This window comes from Corvus brachyrhynchos, unplaced genomic scaffold (genome assembly GCF_000691975.1).
Source record: "Corvus brachyrhynchos isolate BGI_N302 unplaced genomic scaffold, ASM69197v1 scaffold49, whole genome shotgun sequence".
NCBI lineage: Eukaryota > Metazoa > Chordata > Aves > Passeriformes > Corvidae > Corvus > Corvus brachyrhynchos.
In genome coordinates this window covers 253,781-270,559 of record NW_008240029.1, presented here as the reverse complement: position 1 = coordinate 270,559, position 16,779 = coordinate 253,781, and the positions used below count along the sequence as shown (strand labels likewise).

The following is a 16,779-nucleotide window of genomic DNA, read 5'->3' as shown; positions in this document are numbered from 1 at the left end:
TTCAGACTTGGACAATAGTTTATACCTAAGAGAATTAACTCAAACTTTTTCATTAAATATTGCTCCGTTAGCCTTTTGTTTTGTAAAACATGGCTGCAGGAGATAAGGCCCTGATGGTGTGAAATCCCACATATTACACTTTGCAGTTTAACACACTTTCCATCTTTCACATAGTTGCAGACTGCTTTTAGTGAAATGATTGCTATATGAAGTTTAAGTGGGATTTGCAGAAGGAAGGTTGATCTAATCCTTTTCAAGTTGTGGCATTCTGATACGTGTGGATTGCAAAAGGTTTAACAGATCCACATCATTTGCCTTTTCTACCTTTGACTGTGGTTTCCTGAGAAAGCTGCTGTCATGGTTTGACTTAGAGGTACAAAGTGAATTTATTACTAACAAAGTCAGAGGAGGATAATGAGAAGTAAAATAAGCCCTTAAAAACACCTTTTCTTCCCCCAGCCCCTCCCTCCTTCCCACTGACAGTACAGGGAGACAGGGCATGGGGGTTTTTGGTCAGTTCGTCACCCGAGATCTTCTGCTGCTGCTCAGGGAGAGGAGTCCTTCCCCTGTGAGACCATGGGGTTCCTCCCACAGGAGACAGTTCTCTGTGAACTTCTCCAGCGTGGCTCCAATCTCACAAGCAGCAGTCTCCCCAAAACTGCTGCAGTGTGAGTCCCTCCCATGGGCAAACAGTCCTCCCAAAACTGCTGTGACATGGGTCACTCTTCACGGGGTGCAGTTCCCCCAGCCTGGAAGCAAGGGCCCCGTACCTCCGGACCACACCCTCCTCCAGGCACCCACACACTCCGGTGTGAGCACCTCCCCCACAAGCTGCGGGTGGATCTCTGCATCCCCCATGGCCTGCAGAGGAATCTCAACTCTGGCTCCTGGAGCACCTCCTCCCCATCCTTCTTCATTGACCTTGGTGTCCCCATGTTGTTTCCCTCACATGTTCTCACCTCCTTCTCTTCTCTAGCTGGAATTAAAACTGCGTCCCTTTGTTTTGATTTTCTTCTTAAATATGTTATCACAGAGGCATCACCAACATCTCTAAATGGCCCAGCTTTGGCATGTCCATCTTCAGAGCCATCAGGGATTGGCTCTGCTGGACATGGTGGAAGCTTCTAGCAGCATCTCACAGAAGCCACCTCTGTGGCCCCCCCACTACCAAAAACCAGGCCATGCAAAATGAACACAGCTGGACAGAAGTTTGTTCTCTAGCTTGTTTTCTATATATGGTCTGTTTTTAACAATGCTTTATAACCTCTGAAGATTAAGCCACAATGAGAAGACAGACTTTATGTATACAAAAAATTTCCATTGCTTTCCCTAAATAATAAAGAATGGGGAATTAATAACCAAGATGGGCATCAGAAATAAATAGTTATATGCTACATATACACACAGAAGTCTGCAAAAAAAAAGACTTTATATTGCTCTGTGCTCTCATCACAGTTGACTGACAGACAGGCTCTACTTCGGGGGTTCAGGCCAGGCAGGAGCCATTTTTTACTACAGCTGTAGGAGATAAGGCAGATTGACAGAGATTCAGTTCTCTATCCATACTGGCTTAAAAGAGAAGTGCTAGGGTATATCACATTGACAGCATATATAAACAGCTTTGTGAAGGAGCCTTGATATGGCAGAGCAGCACTGACAGAGTACGAAACTGTCACAGCAGTTGTACCCCTCTACTCCTAATAACTCAGAACCTCTGTGCTGTCTGTAGATCTTCACAGCCTGTCACCCTCTTGCTTGTGACACTGTTATATCCATTGTCAACTTTTAGGCCTAGTAAGTCCTGCTGCCACACAATTACTTGTGATCAAAGCCAATTTCTTCTGCAGTGTTTGCTTGGTTGATGTGTTTTTTCCAATTTTTTCTATTAGTTATTTACATAATAAATGGATTATACATGCATTTGAAATCATGAGTTCTATGTTTTTAAGCCCATCTAAACAACTTAAAAGTATACTTATTTAGGAAAGAAGGCATTCACACTCCTTAGGTTGCTTGGTGGAGAGACAAAGGAAATGAAAAATCTGAGAATGTCAACTCTGAGAACCAGAGGGACACTGAACGTATCACCACAGAAAATGAATAGGTACTAGAACGGGCCCTTTCCCTGTATAACAGTTTTATCTGTACTATTAAGACCTTTCCACATTAATTTGATCTATGAGTGGGTATTACTGTAACTGATCATTTAGCTTGAAAAGTCTGTGTGATTTGATCCCAGTCTGCTGAAGCTCAGCTCTGAACAGGTCTGTATCACTGGACTGAAGAAGTAGTAAAATAGCATTAAGGGGTTTTTTTGGCTGTTATGGAAAACTTCAGTATTTTTACATAAATTAATTGAAACTGACCATAATGTATATCTAGATCTTAAGCTTAATCAGTGTTTTCAACTTGAAACTGTACACTTAATAAAACACACCTTTCTCACACACTGTTTCAAAGTTGTTAGTGAAAACTCCTATGTTAAATGGTGCTTTGAGCAAGAAAAATATAGTACAACATAAGCCTACACAGGCCACAAAATAATGATCAGATTCAAAATACTGTCTTTAACACATTTTTTAATGATATGGTTAATGGATCCATTGCAATGCATCACAAATTAAAATAGTAATTTAGTAATGGAAATTTAGTAATAGTAATTTAGTATAATGGATCCATTGCAATGCATCACAAATTAAAAAGATAGTAATTTAGATATGGAAAAACATAAAAAGTGAGAAAGAAATAAGAATAAAACACGTTATTTTCTATCATCATCTACAGCAAACTGGAACTGAAGTTGTTTTGACTATATGGAAAATCACAAGAAACTGTTTTGAGTTAAATGAAATAATTTTACATAAAACAAGTTGTGTGTATTTTATTAAAATAAAATTCCCTTCAGAATTCTTAGAGAGGAAGTGTTTGCTCCTCTTTGTACCTTCATGGCTAAGTAATTCACATTCATTTTCAGTTCATGGACCTTGTTTATACGCTGCCTACATGCTGTTTTGCTTTTTGGGTTTAATGGTAGAGTGAGCGAATCACATAAAACCTCTAGTGGGAAATCCTGCCAGCTTGCAGAGAAAATGTACCAAATGAGAAAATAATATGCCAGATCTACAGACAGGCTGATTGCCTAAGAAGCATCTGTCTCTATTTTTGCTCATGTTTATTGAAAAGAAGGGGCATATGGATGGCCAAAAAGACTCATCATTTTTTTAACATATGTAGGGATCATGTCTTCATCCAAGACTTGCTTTTGGGGCAATATTCTAGCAGTTATGAAGTTGGCTACTAATATTGAAGCATAGAAGCAGTGAGCAATTTGTCCCTAGCATACTGTGATTAAAAAAACACCCCCAAACAAAATCCAAACAGGTTACTGCCTGTGCATTCAGCAATGAATCTACCATCATCAAAAGCTTTCTGGGGACAGGCTTGTGACTGTATGTGAAGCCCAAGGAGACAAGTTGTGCCAAGTACTGGACTTTCTCCTACTTGATGCTTAAACCATGTCAGAATTCATTCTCCTCTAGTCAAAGCATGGCAACAAGATGCAGATTTTATTTAGAAAACAGAGGCCATTTTCAGTAGCAAACATTTAGACATCTCTAGGGTGATGTGGCAGCTGAAGGAATTGGAGCCATCTGAGACTAAAATTCAAAATAATCAAAACCCAGGCCACTTGCATAAATAGCTCCCTTATTTTCTTTCTAACTCCCATTAGCTACCTATTTGTTTCATTAAGCTTCAGAATGTTTTTTTCAAAATTTCAACTCAAATAGTCCAAAAAGGAATTTCATAAAGCGAGTTGCATTAAATTGAGTGTAATAGGTTGACTCAGAAATCCCAAAATCATTAACATTTCATGAATTTATAAACCCCTGAAACAAGGTTCAGAATTTTGCAAATTAAGACTTCAGCCTATTCCGGCCAGCAACAATGTCATTACAAAGCCTGTCTCTGAAGAAATCCTTCCTGCTAGTTTGTCGGTCTTTTGAGAGTAGTCTCTGACTTGTCTTGAAGTGAAAAATGATGTATAGTGGGAAGAATGTGAGCTAAATGGTGATACTCCAAAGTGTTCTAGCCACCTAGTTTCAGCTTCTTTGTAACAAATCTTTAAGTTTTCTTGATTGGTTTCCATTCATCCATGTGGTTTCATCAATTAAAGCAGAGTAGAGCATGTAATTCATTAGTCATTTCAAACTGGAAAACTTGCAACTGCTTTGGTCTTACTCTAGTGTCCAGTTCAAAAATCCTCTTTGTTCAAAACAGGCACGTAAAAGCAGAAGCTAGGAAAGACCATACATTTCAGAGGGTTTGATAAAATAATTAGAGCTTAATTTTAAGCAATCTAGAGTCCAACCTTCCTTCTTTTATGAAGACAAATCATTCACACTGAAAAAGATTTGCTACTATACCTAAGAGAGGCAAAATCATCCTGGAAAATACCCTAGTGGTCTAACAGGTAGCCTAGCTCAAAGATGATGCTTTTTGTGGAAACAAAGGTATGTATGTCCAAAATTTGTATTCCAGCAAGAGATAACTGAGTAAACAATCAAATGATTCTGCTAGTACAACATGTTAGGATTCAGACACTCTAAAAATGACTTCTAGTATGAAGGCAACTAAGCAAGTAAAATAGGTAAATAAAATTTTTCCGAGAACAACTTATTCCAGCATCCTCTTCATCTACACACAGGCAAAGTTATACTGCTCTCCAAAATCTATGACAAGTTTCTTTTCCTGGAATAAATAGGTATCAGGGATTTTTCAAATACCAAAAAATACAGTTATGAAGTGAGAAGCCTATAGTCAGAATTACTCTTATAAATAAACTTTTATACATGTTTACTGTCTCCTGTATTTGAGTCAGGAGAACTGCTAGAGCTGAGTATTTTAATCTGACATTTTGACTGCTAGCATTTTGTCTAGCCCTAGATTGTTGACATTAATGCCTTAGCAGTTGAGACAGCTTTTCATGTTTTAGTTTAGGAATATGAGAAGGCATGGAGGAAGTGAAAACCTGAACATTTCCTGATAAACGTAGTTTTGGACAAGCCACATGCTCAATATTTGTGTAAGAACACAAAAAAGCAAAACTCTGCAAATGATGATAGAAACCTGAAAATCCATTTTAATGGGCTATTTTGAACGAAATAGGATTGTAGTATTTGGAACACGTATCAAGATGGATAAAGCATTCCATGTACTGAAAATCACTATCCTTTATGGATATTAACATTTTACAGGTCATTAAATATGGTAAATTTGACACTGTGTATGGGAGTTACAAGTATTTTTTTATGAGAGATGAGTGATTAGTATTTAACAGAAGCAAGCAACTTCTAATTTTACTTTTTCCAATGCAGTTTGATTGGGCAGTAGAGAGGAATACAGAATTAAAATCAGTTTCATGTTTGCAGTACACACAAAAATTATTCTTAGAGATACAAAAGCAGAACAGAATATTTTTCATGAAAATGCTTTTGAGGGTAGGTTGAAATTTTTTATTTTTTAAAAATTTGTTTCCAGATTAGTATAGCTGTAGATTTTTGGTCTTGGAAAAATTCTGGTATTTCCCCTGTGAATCTCATATACTTCAAGTGCCACTGTTTTATAAAAATTCTAAAGGAAATAGGTTTTTCTATTTGCTGTGAACATTTTTGGGTTGCAATATTTTTTGCACTGAAACATCTGTGATCCTTTACTCACTTTGTTCCTTTGTTTTTTCATTTGTTCTATTTCCCATTTCCTTTAGTTTCCAGATTTATGATCAATACCTTTATTGTCAACCTGTGCTCTCTTGTGTCCTTCTTCCACTTAAGATATTTTGTGCTCATTTTAGTGCAAGAAAGGTAAATGAAGGCTACACATAAAATCCCCAAAGCCTTCACAACCCAGTGTCCCAGAAATCATACAGCCTCAACCTGAGGCAAATTAATTTATAAGAGTCCCTACTGAAAGCCTTCATGATAGACATCTGTAGCAGTGTCTGCTGTGCACAGGCATCACCAAGACTACTAGACTATCTTTCATTGACTGAGTTGTCTGTGGTAAACTCACTGAAGTCAATTCAATGTCCAGAGTGCTAGCAGCTATAGCTGCAACTGAAATCAATGGCCACTTTGCTCTACACAGTTTCATCTCAGAGGAAAGAAACTCTCAGAGGGCTAGGAGATTGCACTGGTAGTCATACTTGGAAGAGGCACAAAAATCACGATGCATATCAGCACCACAAAACTGTCAGAATCTAGGTCCCATTACAATAAGAATCTGCATTAGCAAAGCTCACCCCTTCATATGGGCACAACCACAGAGTGAAAATAGAAATTTTCAATAGTTTTTAAAAACTACCTCCCAAGCCCCCAAAGCATACCAGAAACTTTTGGAGAGATGTCCAGAACCGCAGTGTTATGGGCAATTCATTCAGTGAAATTACCTCAACAGGTAATTTCCTGCTGCTCCCCAAAATGGTATTTATATAAGCTAGAAACACAGTTAATTCTGTGTTATTTAAAAAGATCACTAAGAACACAATGGTGTTTGTCTCTTTTATTATGAAAGATACAAAAACAGAGTCTAGTGAAGCTATCATTAGAAACATGAACTTTTTTTCAACCAACTCTCTATTTACATGTACAAAATTCCCCAAGTGGAACAATATCAAATGTGAGACACATCAAAATATACCATATATACAAGTTCAGAGATTTAGTATCTCTGTTACTCCGTACATGATGGCTACACAAAAAGTCAATTCCTACCTGTTTTCCACAAATATTTTAAATTAAGTTTATGAGACACCCCAAGCAAAATAAAGCAGAATCTGGGGAATGTTCTGCTATCTGAATGGTTACTTTATAAAAATAGTACAAAATAATAGAGCCAGGTTTTCAAGTCAGGCTGAATATTCTGTCAAATAGTCCATACTCCAAACTGATATAGGTAAAAGAATGAAAACTATTACTGATTTTTATTGTCATCACACCAGAAATATTCAGGAGTTGAAGATGTACTCATTTTTGGATCGCTAATCAGCTACTAGGAAAAGCAAGTATTTTTATTTTTTAAAAACTCTTCCTTCAAACAGAAAAGCCAAATAAAATACTAGAGCTTGCTCTGCATGATCAGACATTCTGATTAAAAACAGGAAACACAAGAAGACACACCACTTTGTATGGTTTTTAACTGGAACCAACTACTCCTTAATTAGTTAGGCACTTCTTCCTCTAGGGAAGTCCACTTCCTTACATTTTAGTTTGGCTCCATTTCACACAGAGAAGTGATTTCAGCTATGCCATTTGTGACAGCAGAAGGAATGTTGTTAAGAACTTTTGCTCTCCAAGCATGGATGGCCTCAACAATACCTTCTGGATTGCTTGAACCCAAGTCACATAGTGAATATACGGCTGCGAGCTGCACACCCCAGGGAACACCTGCAAAAAGTTAACACAAATCAGCTTAAAGAAACTTTGATATGCAAGAATGTTTTTGGGAATCTTGAATCTATAGAAACTATTATTCAAGAACTGAAAATAAAACACATCAACAGTTGTGATGCCTACCACCATAACGGAGCAAGATGACAACCTGCACACAAATTCCGTAACATCTCATTTTATACTAGCACTTTCCAATTTTCTCAATTCAGCAACTTTCCAGTATTCAAAGTGTACACAAGAGTTGAGAATCTAGTGACTTTAGTTAAGAGTAATCAGACTTAAGAAAACAGTCAGGTTTACACCGTGTCTGAAACAAACACAGACATACACTGTACACCATACACCACCAAGTTGGAAAAACTTGAGATTGCAAGGAAGAGAAGTTATACAGGTGGTTCAAAGCTCCCTACCATTAACAAATGCTTCACTGCAGAATGTACTTAACATCCAGAGTAACTTAGCAATGTGAATCTCTGCTGCCCTAACTGCCTTGTTTTGTCTCATCAATAGCTTGAACTGTCTTTCTCCCAATACAAAAATTTTGTTAGTAGTAAGCTTCAGCATAAATTTCTCAGGTAAAAAATTAGCTATTACTGCTCAAGTTATGATCACCCTTTAAGTGATCTTAACTTGATCACCTTTTAAGTGATCTCTAATGCAACTGATAGGGTCTTACATGACACAGTCCAATTCCAAGGTCTTTCCAAGATGAAAGCAACTCAGAATTGTTCTCTGTCTCAAACAGAAGGTTAATATTGTTAATAGCTCATTAACTTTGTAAGAGAAAGGGACTCAAACTGAAAACTGTTTGACCTGTTATGCACTAACATGAACTGCAAAACTGTTTTGCCATGTGTGCCTTAATTTATGTTCTGGCATTGCAGAAGTTCACATTGTGGATGTTACACTCAAGTTTCTCTAAAAAAACATTACCTTCCTCTTTTGCATGCTGTACAAACAGTCCAATTACTGAACTAATATTCTTCACTGCAGCAAGATAGCCTTCCTTCAAACCTATTTGTCCTAATCGACCTGAAAGAAAAAAAGAGTTACTACATATCTGACTATTTAGACAGTCAACTTCCTAGTTTTGTACTTCCCAATTGCCTGTTGAAGTACCTACAGATAATGCAAATTTTAACTACAAAAAAGTAATTCTTGTTACCAACTTGTTACCAACCAGGACTTGTTGTCTTGGGAACAACAGTTGTCCTATTCCTTGTGTAACTAAAGACCCCAAGTCATTTTTCATCAGATTGATTCAACCTCCCATAGGTTTACAATTTTTAAGTGTAAAACTCAGAAAGAATGCAATAAACAGTATCATATAGCCTACATACTGAAAATATTTATTGAAACTCAAATTATATCTGTTTACATCAAATGCCACCTAGATCCCAAATAAATTAATCTAACTTAAATTTATTATGGTATTAAGTTGCATATAAAACCTTATACACTTTTCTGGAGACCATATGGCATGAACCTGTGTCATGGGAGGCTTGGGTTAGCTATTAGGAAAAGACTCTTCACCCAGAGGGTGGTTAGGCACTGGAACAGGCTCCTCAGGGAACTGGTCACAGCACCAATCCTGTCTGAGTTCAAGATTTGTTCAATTTGCACAATGCTTAGGCACACGGTGTGATTCCTGGGGCTGGCCTGTGCAGGGTAGGAGTTAGACTTCAGTGATCCTAATGGGTCCCTTCCAACTCAGGATTTCTATGAATCTGTATGTAGCTACAGATTATTTCGTTTTAAATACATAAAACATGTTGGTATTTGTTACCATGAATCAATATAGTATCTCTCAAAACTTAAGTATCTGCTTTCCACAGGCTGATAAACAGAAGATATCTGCATAAAGATCCAATAAAATGTAAAAATACTTCAACTCACTTTTGAGACAGGCCTGACACTTTCATAAGGACATACTTATACAAAGCAGAAGTTCAATCAAGAATTTAGATTACTTACCAATTAGCCTAAGTGTCAATGCTATAACACTATCACTAATGGATTGAGCATTTTCATGCCCCTTTCTCTTCCTTATCCAGTTATCCATAGAAGGCCAAAGCACTTTGCTGTGAAAGAAAAATGAATTTGAAAATCTGATACTGCCTGAAGGGGTGGTTATAATATTCATACAAAAATGAAGGCAAATTACTCTTTTGTTTGTTACTAACTTTAGGTAGACTGACTTCACAGATGTATATGAAATCGTGTTACTTTCAAATGTCATGCTGATATGTTCTGTAAGTTTCTCGTATGACTGAAAATTCAGTTTGTATGTTACAAGTAGGACCTGATACTTGTTTTTAAACCTAAAAGGACCCAAAGTAAGACTTTTTCAATCCTCAAAATTATGCTAATAGACCTAGTTACCTACTACCAGCACAACTGACAGACAATCACCTTGATATGGCTTTAATTAAAACTACATACATTTAACTGAAGCTAATTTGTATTAATTTTAAAAGTATTTCACCAAAAATAACTTCTTTACTATCTGAAAGTATGAAACTTGTATACAACACGATGATGATAAGTATCACTGACAATGATGATAATAAGTATCACTTATTATGTCACAAATAAACAAATGCCTACTAAGTCATGTAGCTTCTATATAGAAAATCACGGCTGTCAGATCAGTGTAGGTGTCAGAATGAAGTCTTTCAAACTAGGTTAAGTATGGTAGCAGTCCATATACTGGACCATAGGTTCAAAGAAAATTCAAAACATTGAATCTAAGTATTATAATTATTTTAGAATTAAAATCAGACTGAAATCCAGATAATACACTAATGAGTATGGATATATTTCACTTTCAGCACTGAAGCAGTGTTATTTTCATATCAGAAGTTCCACCCTCATTTTCTACTGATGGGGGGAGGGCAATTCAACAAGTTAGTTCAGAAGAAGACAATCACTTTGCTTCACTGACAGACAATTCATCTCAAAATCTTATATAGCTATTTTGAAAGCAATTCTTTACTAGAACAGTTCTAACAGGGTTCATTTCTTGGGACAATATCATTAAGTAATACATTTTTTCATTGATCACTCCTTCTATCTTAAAATAAGGCACACAAACAAAGTAGTCTAGGTCTCATCAGGTTGAAACGTCCTCATTTCTAAGTATCTATGCAATATTTTGTTATGTTAAAAGCTAAGTCATAATGAATTTGGGAAACAAAAAACCATCAAACATCAAACACCATCAAACACCAAAACACCATCAAAACAAACCAAAAAAAACCACAAAAGAAAACATTTCAAAGAAGTGATTGCCACAATACCTTATAACATTATCATGTGTCCAATCCCACTTCAGGTGAGAGCAGAGTAGATCAACAGCAAATATATACTGCCAAGCATCTTCACTGAGATCTTCTCCATACTGCTCACTCAGGTGAAATTCTACTTTTGTACATGACTGCATTTCTAAAAGCAGGTTTGAGACCATAATACCAGCATCTAAAGATGAACTCTGAAATTTTAGAAGGTAATTATCTTAATGCATGAAAAGTTACCAGCCCAGAACCAAACTCTCTACAAATATTTGATACTGACTGTGCACAGCATCTTACACCATAAATCCAACTTTTGGGTTGAATTAACGCAAACAAATAGAGTACAAAACCAAAACCTTCAAGTACTAGGTATTTTTCCTAATGCCTTTACTAAAAGGAGAGTTTGGAAGAAAAATACCCAAACAAGAAAAACCACAGACTTTATACCCACTCTCTTATCTCCTTCTACAATTTGGGGATTTTTGTTTCTGTCAATGCAGCATTAAGATAAGAAGAGTGTTTTTCCAGTGCAAGAAGATTAGACTAATATTGTTCACTTTCTAAATAATTTTAAAATTTGTTACTCTTTGTTCTTCATTAGGGGTGAATTTGCAAGCAAATATTTCAATAGTTGAGGTAAATAAACGTGCCATGTGAAATCATTCTGATAATTAAATAGCTAGGGGAAGAAAGGAAATTTAAATACAAACATTCTTTGATTTTCTGACGTATTAAGAAAAAAAGTCTAGGCTTATCACATAAACAGAATGAGTGTTTGGCAGATCTTCTCAGCACAAAATCTCATCTTAACTGGCAAGTTCTGCCATGGTGCAAGTCACTAAAATGGCACACCTTGACCAAGAAATAAATGCCCATTCCATGTGAGTTTTACTTTCATAAGTAGAATAATCTTCTCATAAAATTATATGTATAACAGACTGTTAATCACAATCTACTTGAAACTTTTACCTGTATTTCTACACAAGAGAAACAGAGCTTACAGACAGAATGATGTCATCTCTTATAATCAATATAGAAAATTCTGAGGTCCTGCTCCCCAGTTGCAGCAGATCTCGTATTTCAGAGATCCATAAATAAAGTAGGTAGTGTGAGCACAAAGAATTAGTATTTCCAGGAACATTTACTAGGACATTCTTATGTGCATCTCTATTGGCATGATATTAAAAGCTGTAACCTAATAGAATGGAGAATACAAATTCTTCGCTAAGCAGGGACTGCAGTACAGTGTAACTCTGAATACCAGAGCTTAATGCTATATCACAACTGTGATTTAATAGTAAAAAAGCCAGACACAAATCCATGCCAAATTAATTCACTCCTACACTAAAGCAGGAGGTTTAGGCGGCTGTAATTTCAGTGATACCATGTTAAATTCAGGGCTGGCTTCAGAGGTTAAAGAAAAAAAAATTATCATACAACACCTAAAGGCTATGATGACAGCAGTAAGACTAACTGCATTCCTCAAGGCAGTTGTGGAGCAGCATGTTAAGATAGGGAATAGGTGAGCTATTGTCATGGCTTAGGAATGGTATTCCCCAAATTAGTGCTCCAACTGAAACCAAGCTGCTTGCTTACTCCCTCCTCGCCCTTCCTCTTCTCTGTGGCAGGATGGAGAGGAGAATTGGAGGCACAAAATTTAAAGATCACAGGTTGAGATAAGAACAATTTACTGGAAACAGCAATGAGATAAGAAAACAAACAGTAATAGCAGCAAATACTAATGATGGAGGGTACAAAAGAGAGACTAAAAATTCACACGGAAACAACAGTAACCCAACCTCTCCCTCCACCACACTACGCTGATTCATTCACCTTGGAAGAGACTCTTCCCCACATCCCTGGCAATGATGTGAGGTGGTACAGAATGAACCTCTGGGGCCTAGCCATGCCCCCTTTTGGCTGCTACAAAAATTAACCCTGTCCTGGCCAGAACCAGACAGCTATGAATCTATGATTTTGTTCACTTGGTATTTATGAAACTATTTTATTTCCAGGAAGAAAGCCTGGCATTAATATGGAGTTTTCAAAAATATGGGGCCCTAGCCTTTAAACAAACACACAAGCCTGTTACACAAACTCCTCCAGAAGCAAAACACCTCTGGATTTCCATCTGCATGATACAAAATTGCTCCCAATGATTTCAATTTTTCCTCCTTGCAACATTCTTTTCAGGATGGTAATAGATGCCTGCTGAAAACTGATAGAAATTAAATTATTTGCCCAACAGCTCAAAGACTTGAAGTCAGCTCTCACAGATTATCCTTCTTCTAGTATCACTGGTTTTGTACTGATCACACCAACTGCTTATGAAATTAACTTCAGGTTTTTTGTGATAAACAAGTATTTACAGTCTACCTTGCAAAAAGATCGTAAGTAAAAAGAGACGGGCTCATCTTGAAATTAGCTGTAGTGATGTATTACCTGTTACACAGAGAACTACAAAAGATAAAACCAATACATATTTTAAAAAGCAACAGTACAAAGCAAAACAAAAAAACATCTCAAAGAGCAGCTCCACAGATGGAAAGAATTCCCTAGTCCAACCACACTATAGTTGAAAGTTTAAAAACAACCTTTACTTTTAATGTTCAGTAGATGGATTAGTATTTAACAGGGAAAACAAGGAAAGTATTGTATTCTAGTAGAGTCTGGACAACTAGGGGAAAAAGTCCTGAAGCGGCATTAGTTGCGCAATTGTACAGCCTCCATGGGATATTCACACCCTTCATCAGAAAAGTAAGTTGCTTGATTTGATTCAGCCAGCAAAGTGACAAATGCAGACAAAAGCTGATTACCAACAATGAAATCAGACATTACCTGTTCCCAATTGAAATAAGCACTTAAACAGGCCAGCATCTCATTGCTTGCACTCTGCCTGACAACTAATTGCATAGCTTTGTTAATTGCACCTCGGAAGACAAATATGTCAGACCATACATTTGTGATAAATAAAATCAATTTTTCTGAGTCTGGAAAGTCTGAGGAAAAAAAGAAATAACAAAGTAAATTTTTAACATTTTAAAACAACAAAAATATATATTCAGGCATTAAAAGCTAGTACCACCAGCAAGGTAACTAGGAAAAAAGGCATAGAAGTCACATCACAACTGCAGCGTAAGGAAAGGGAGTCATACTAGCACATCTCAATCCTGAGACTAAAAAAGAAAAGATCCAAGAAAAAAAACAAACAAGAAACACCAGAAAAACCCCAAAAAACCTTAAGTCACCTCCCCCCATCATAATTTCACTCTCTCTACTGTCATCTTTCTTACTGCACTTTAGTTCAGTAATAGTCTAATGGAGTGTTGGGGTTTTAGTTTAGTCCTAGTTTTTTTTCCTGTTAAAGGAATTTTTTCCCATATGCATGTTGCTAGGGGACAAATGGCTGTACTTAAGGAAGACAAAAGAGCTACCCACTGGGGGTGGGGTGGGCCTGGGTACTCCTTTGTTTCACCTGGGTGTGGGGTCAGTTCGCCCTCAGCCTTTGGAGAGAGAAGCTGCTGGTTCTTTTCGGCCGTTCTTTCTTTTTTTCTGCGGAGAAAGATCCCAGGATCCCCGGCCCACCTTCCCTGCCCCGCTGGAGGCCGGGCTGTGGCCGCCCTGCCCCACCGCTGCTTCGAGCCTTCGCTGCATTGTGGCTGTGGTGGCCCCGGCCCAGGGGGTTTGTGAAGCCTTTGTTCCATCCCTTCCCAGGATCCCAGGCCGCCAGTGCTGCATGCTCCCCAAGCTCACTCCGGAGCGCGCCCTGCAGCTGCGGGGAAACCATTGCATGCACCCTGCTCACCAGGAGCCGCCAGCGCCCCTGCCGGCTGCGAGCGGAACTGCACCCAAGGGGAAAGGGCCTGACAGCCGAGAAGGCTGGGACTGGGTTTGTGATTGTTCGCTGTTACTGCCATAGTTATTGCTGTTTGTTTGACTGGTTATATATATAATATATAATAGTAAAGAACTGTTATTCCTATTTCCCACATCTTTGCCTAAAAGCCCTTGATTTCAAAATTATAATAACTTGGAGGGAAAGGGGTTACATCTGCCATTCCAAGGCAGGCTTCTGCCTTCCTTAGCAGACACCTGTCTTTCAAACCAAGACATGGAGAATGGTCTTAGAGCATTGAAACTGGATTCTTTTAGGATTAAATTAAACTGGAGGATGGACTCCAACAACCTACCTAATACATTCCAGTCACAAATAAGCACTCTCTTCACTGGACCAAACTAGAATTAGTCCAAAGAAAAACAAAATCTACAGTACTTGCTAATACCTTGAAACCATACACCTGTGAAATATATATAAATATATACATATATATATAAAAGCCTGCAAAGAACTTTCCCACAATTCAAATCTGATATTGCTCAGCAGTTTTCCCAGACTTTGTCAGAGAAATTATGTATTATGCAAGTTGTAAGTGAGCATATGTGAATGATGCATGCTAATATTTGTACTTCCATAGATGTAAAAATCTGTGCTATTCCCATATAATTGAAGAATCCTCATTCATTAAAGTAATTCAGAGCAAGCGTCTGACAACTATCAGTTAGAGAGGACAGTTCCAGGCCATCATTGGAAAGCCAAAAGACCCTTCTGAATACCAAAGCTGAGAGCTTCAAGGCAAAATACTAAGATAAAACATGGAGCATGTAGACCGTAAGCAATAACAAATACATTGGAATAAGTAAAAAAGTAGGTATTACTTTCATGGATGAAATGCTATACTGGAATACATATGCCTAGAACGCTATACAAAAAACAATGAAATCTGAAAAGCTAAATGTACCTTCCCTCTTCACTTCAGCGTAACTTCTACATTTTTTGAAAGACCTTAAGAACTAGAAAGCATTTCAAAATACATCAAATCAAGAAGCTTCAATGAGCACAAAGAATTTAGACTTCAATGAAGTGTCTTGGATGAACCTTCTACTCTGAAGCTGCTCATCATGTAAAGAATTTACTTTTTCCTATCAAAACGTTTTTCTATCAGGACTGTTGGTGAACTAGAATTATCGACAACTGGAATTGCCTGCCCAGGAATTTGAAACACTTATAAAATTCACTCAGTAATGAGTAAGAGTTCAAGGGGCATCAAAAAAAGAAATGTATAAAAAAGAAAAAAGGGAGGGAACAAAGGAGAGGTAAAAGGAAAAATAACCAAAAAGGTAACATATTATTTATAGTCACTTAAGGCAGAATACCTGAAAGGAGAACAGAACAAAAATTATGGACAAGTCGTCAAGACAATAGATGATGGTAAGCCTAATAGTGAATTTGGTAATTGTGTAGCTTGTGTTGCCATAATTCTGATGGGAATATGTGAAACTACATGAAAGAGAAAACCCTAAAATAAATGCATAGTAATCAAATAAAATCAAACGAATTTTAAAAAGCCTAAACAGCACTTACGATGTGTTTACAGGTGTTCCCACTCAAAAAATAACTATAAAACCACAGAACAATGACAACAGAAATTTATGCAATTCAATGTATAGAAGAGAATGTCATCCAATAAAAGTCTGCATTTAGCTATTAAAGTTTGGATCTTACACAGAAAAAGAAAGGAAAACAGGGGGAATGTTTAATATTTGCAAGAACCCACAAAAAGAAAAAGCAGTAAGATACTGCAAAACAAAAGGTCTAATTGTTATTTTAGACTAAGAAAAGATATCTGACAAGTAATAGTTTCTAACATGGTGCAGTATTAAAACTATTAACATGAAAGAAGTGGAAGTACAGTTATAATGGACTGAAGGATAGAAAAACAGAGAGGAAAACAGGAATTCCAAAAAGAACTCAACAAAAAAATACCCTCAAAAATGGTAATTAAGAACAAAAAAAAATCACAAACCTTTTTAAGATTGAAAAAAAAACCCCAACAGGAATATTATATGAAAGATATTAAGTAAGTGAAACAATCTCAAGCTGTAGCACTTTGCTTGTCAGTGCTCTCGAATTTTATTTTATTTTAATGTGAAACACAGATACCAGTATACTATTTTCAAAATTAGTGAAGTCCTTCCAA

At 37.0% G+C, this 16,779-nt stretch overlaps 1 protein-coding gene across 5 annotated transcripts in view; it reads right to left on the bottom strand.

The window, feature by feature from the left end:
• Positions 1-6,543: 6,543 nt before the first annotated feature.
• Positions 6,544-16,779, bottom strand: part of ICE1 (interactor of little elongation complex ELL subunit 1) — a 42,231-nt gene continuing 31,995 nt past the window's right edge. For 4 of the 5 annotated variants that reach the window (XM_017743635.1, XM_017743633.1, XM_017743634.1 and 1 more), the window contains 5 exons: positions 13,580-13,740; positions 10,748-10,938; positions 9,423-9,529; positions 8,382-8,480; positions 6,544-7,442 (listed from right to left, as the gene is read on the bottom strand). In XM_017743635.1, the coding sequence (XP_017599124.1) occupies positions 7,261-7,442; positions 8,382-8,480; positions 9,423-9,529; positions 10,748-10,938; positions 13,580-13,740 (740 nt within the window). In that variant the 3' untranslated portion in view covers positions 6,544-7,260. The other variant, XM_017743636.1, reaches the window with a different exon arrangement.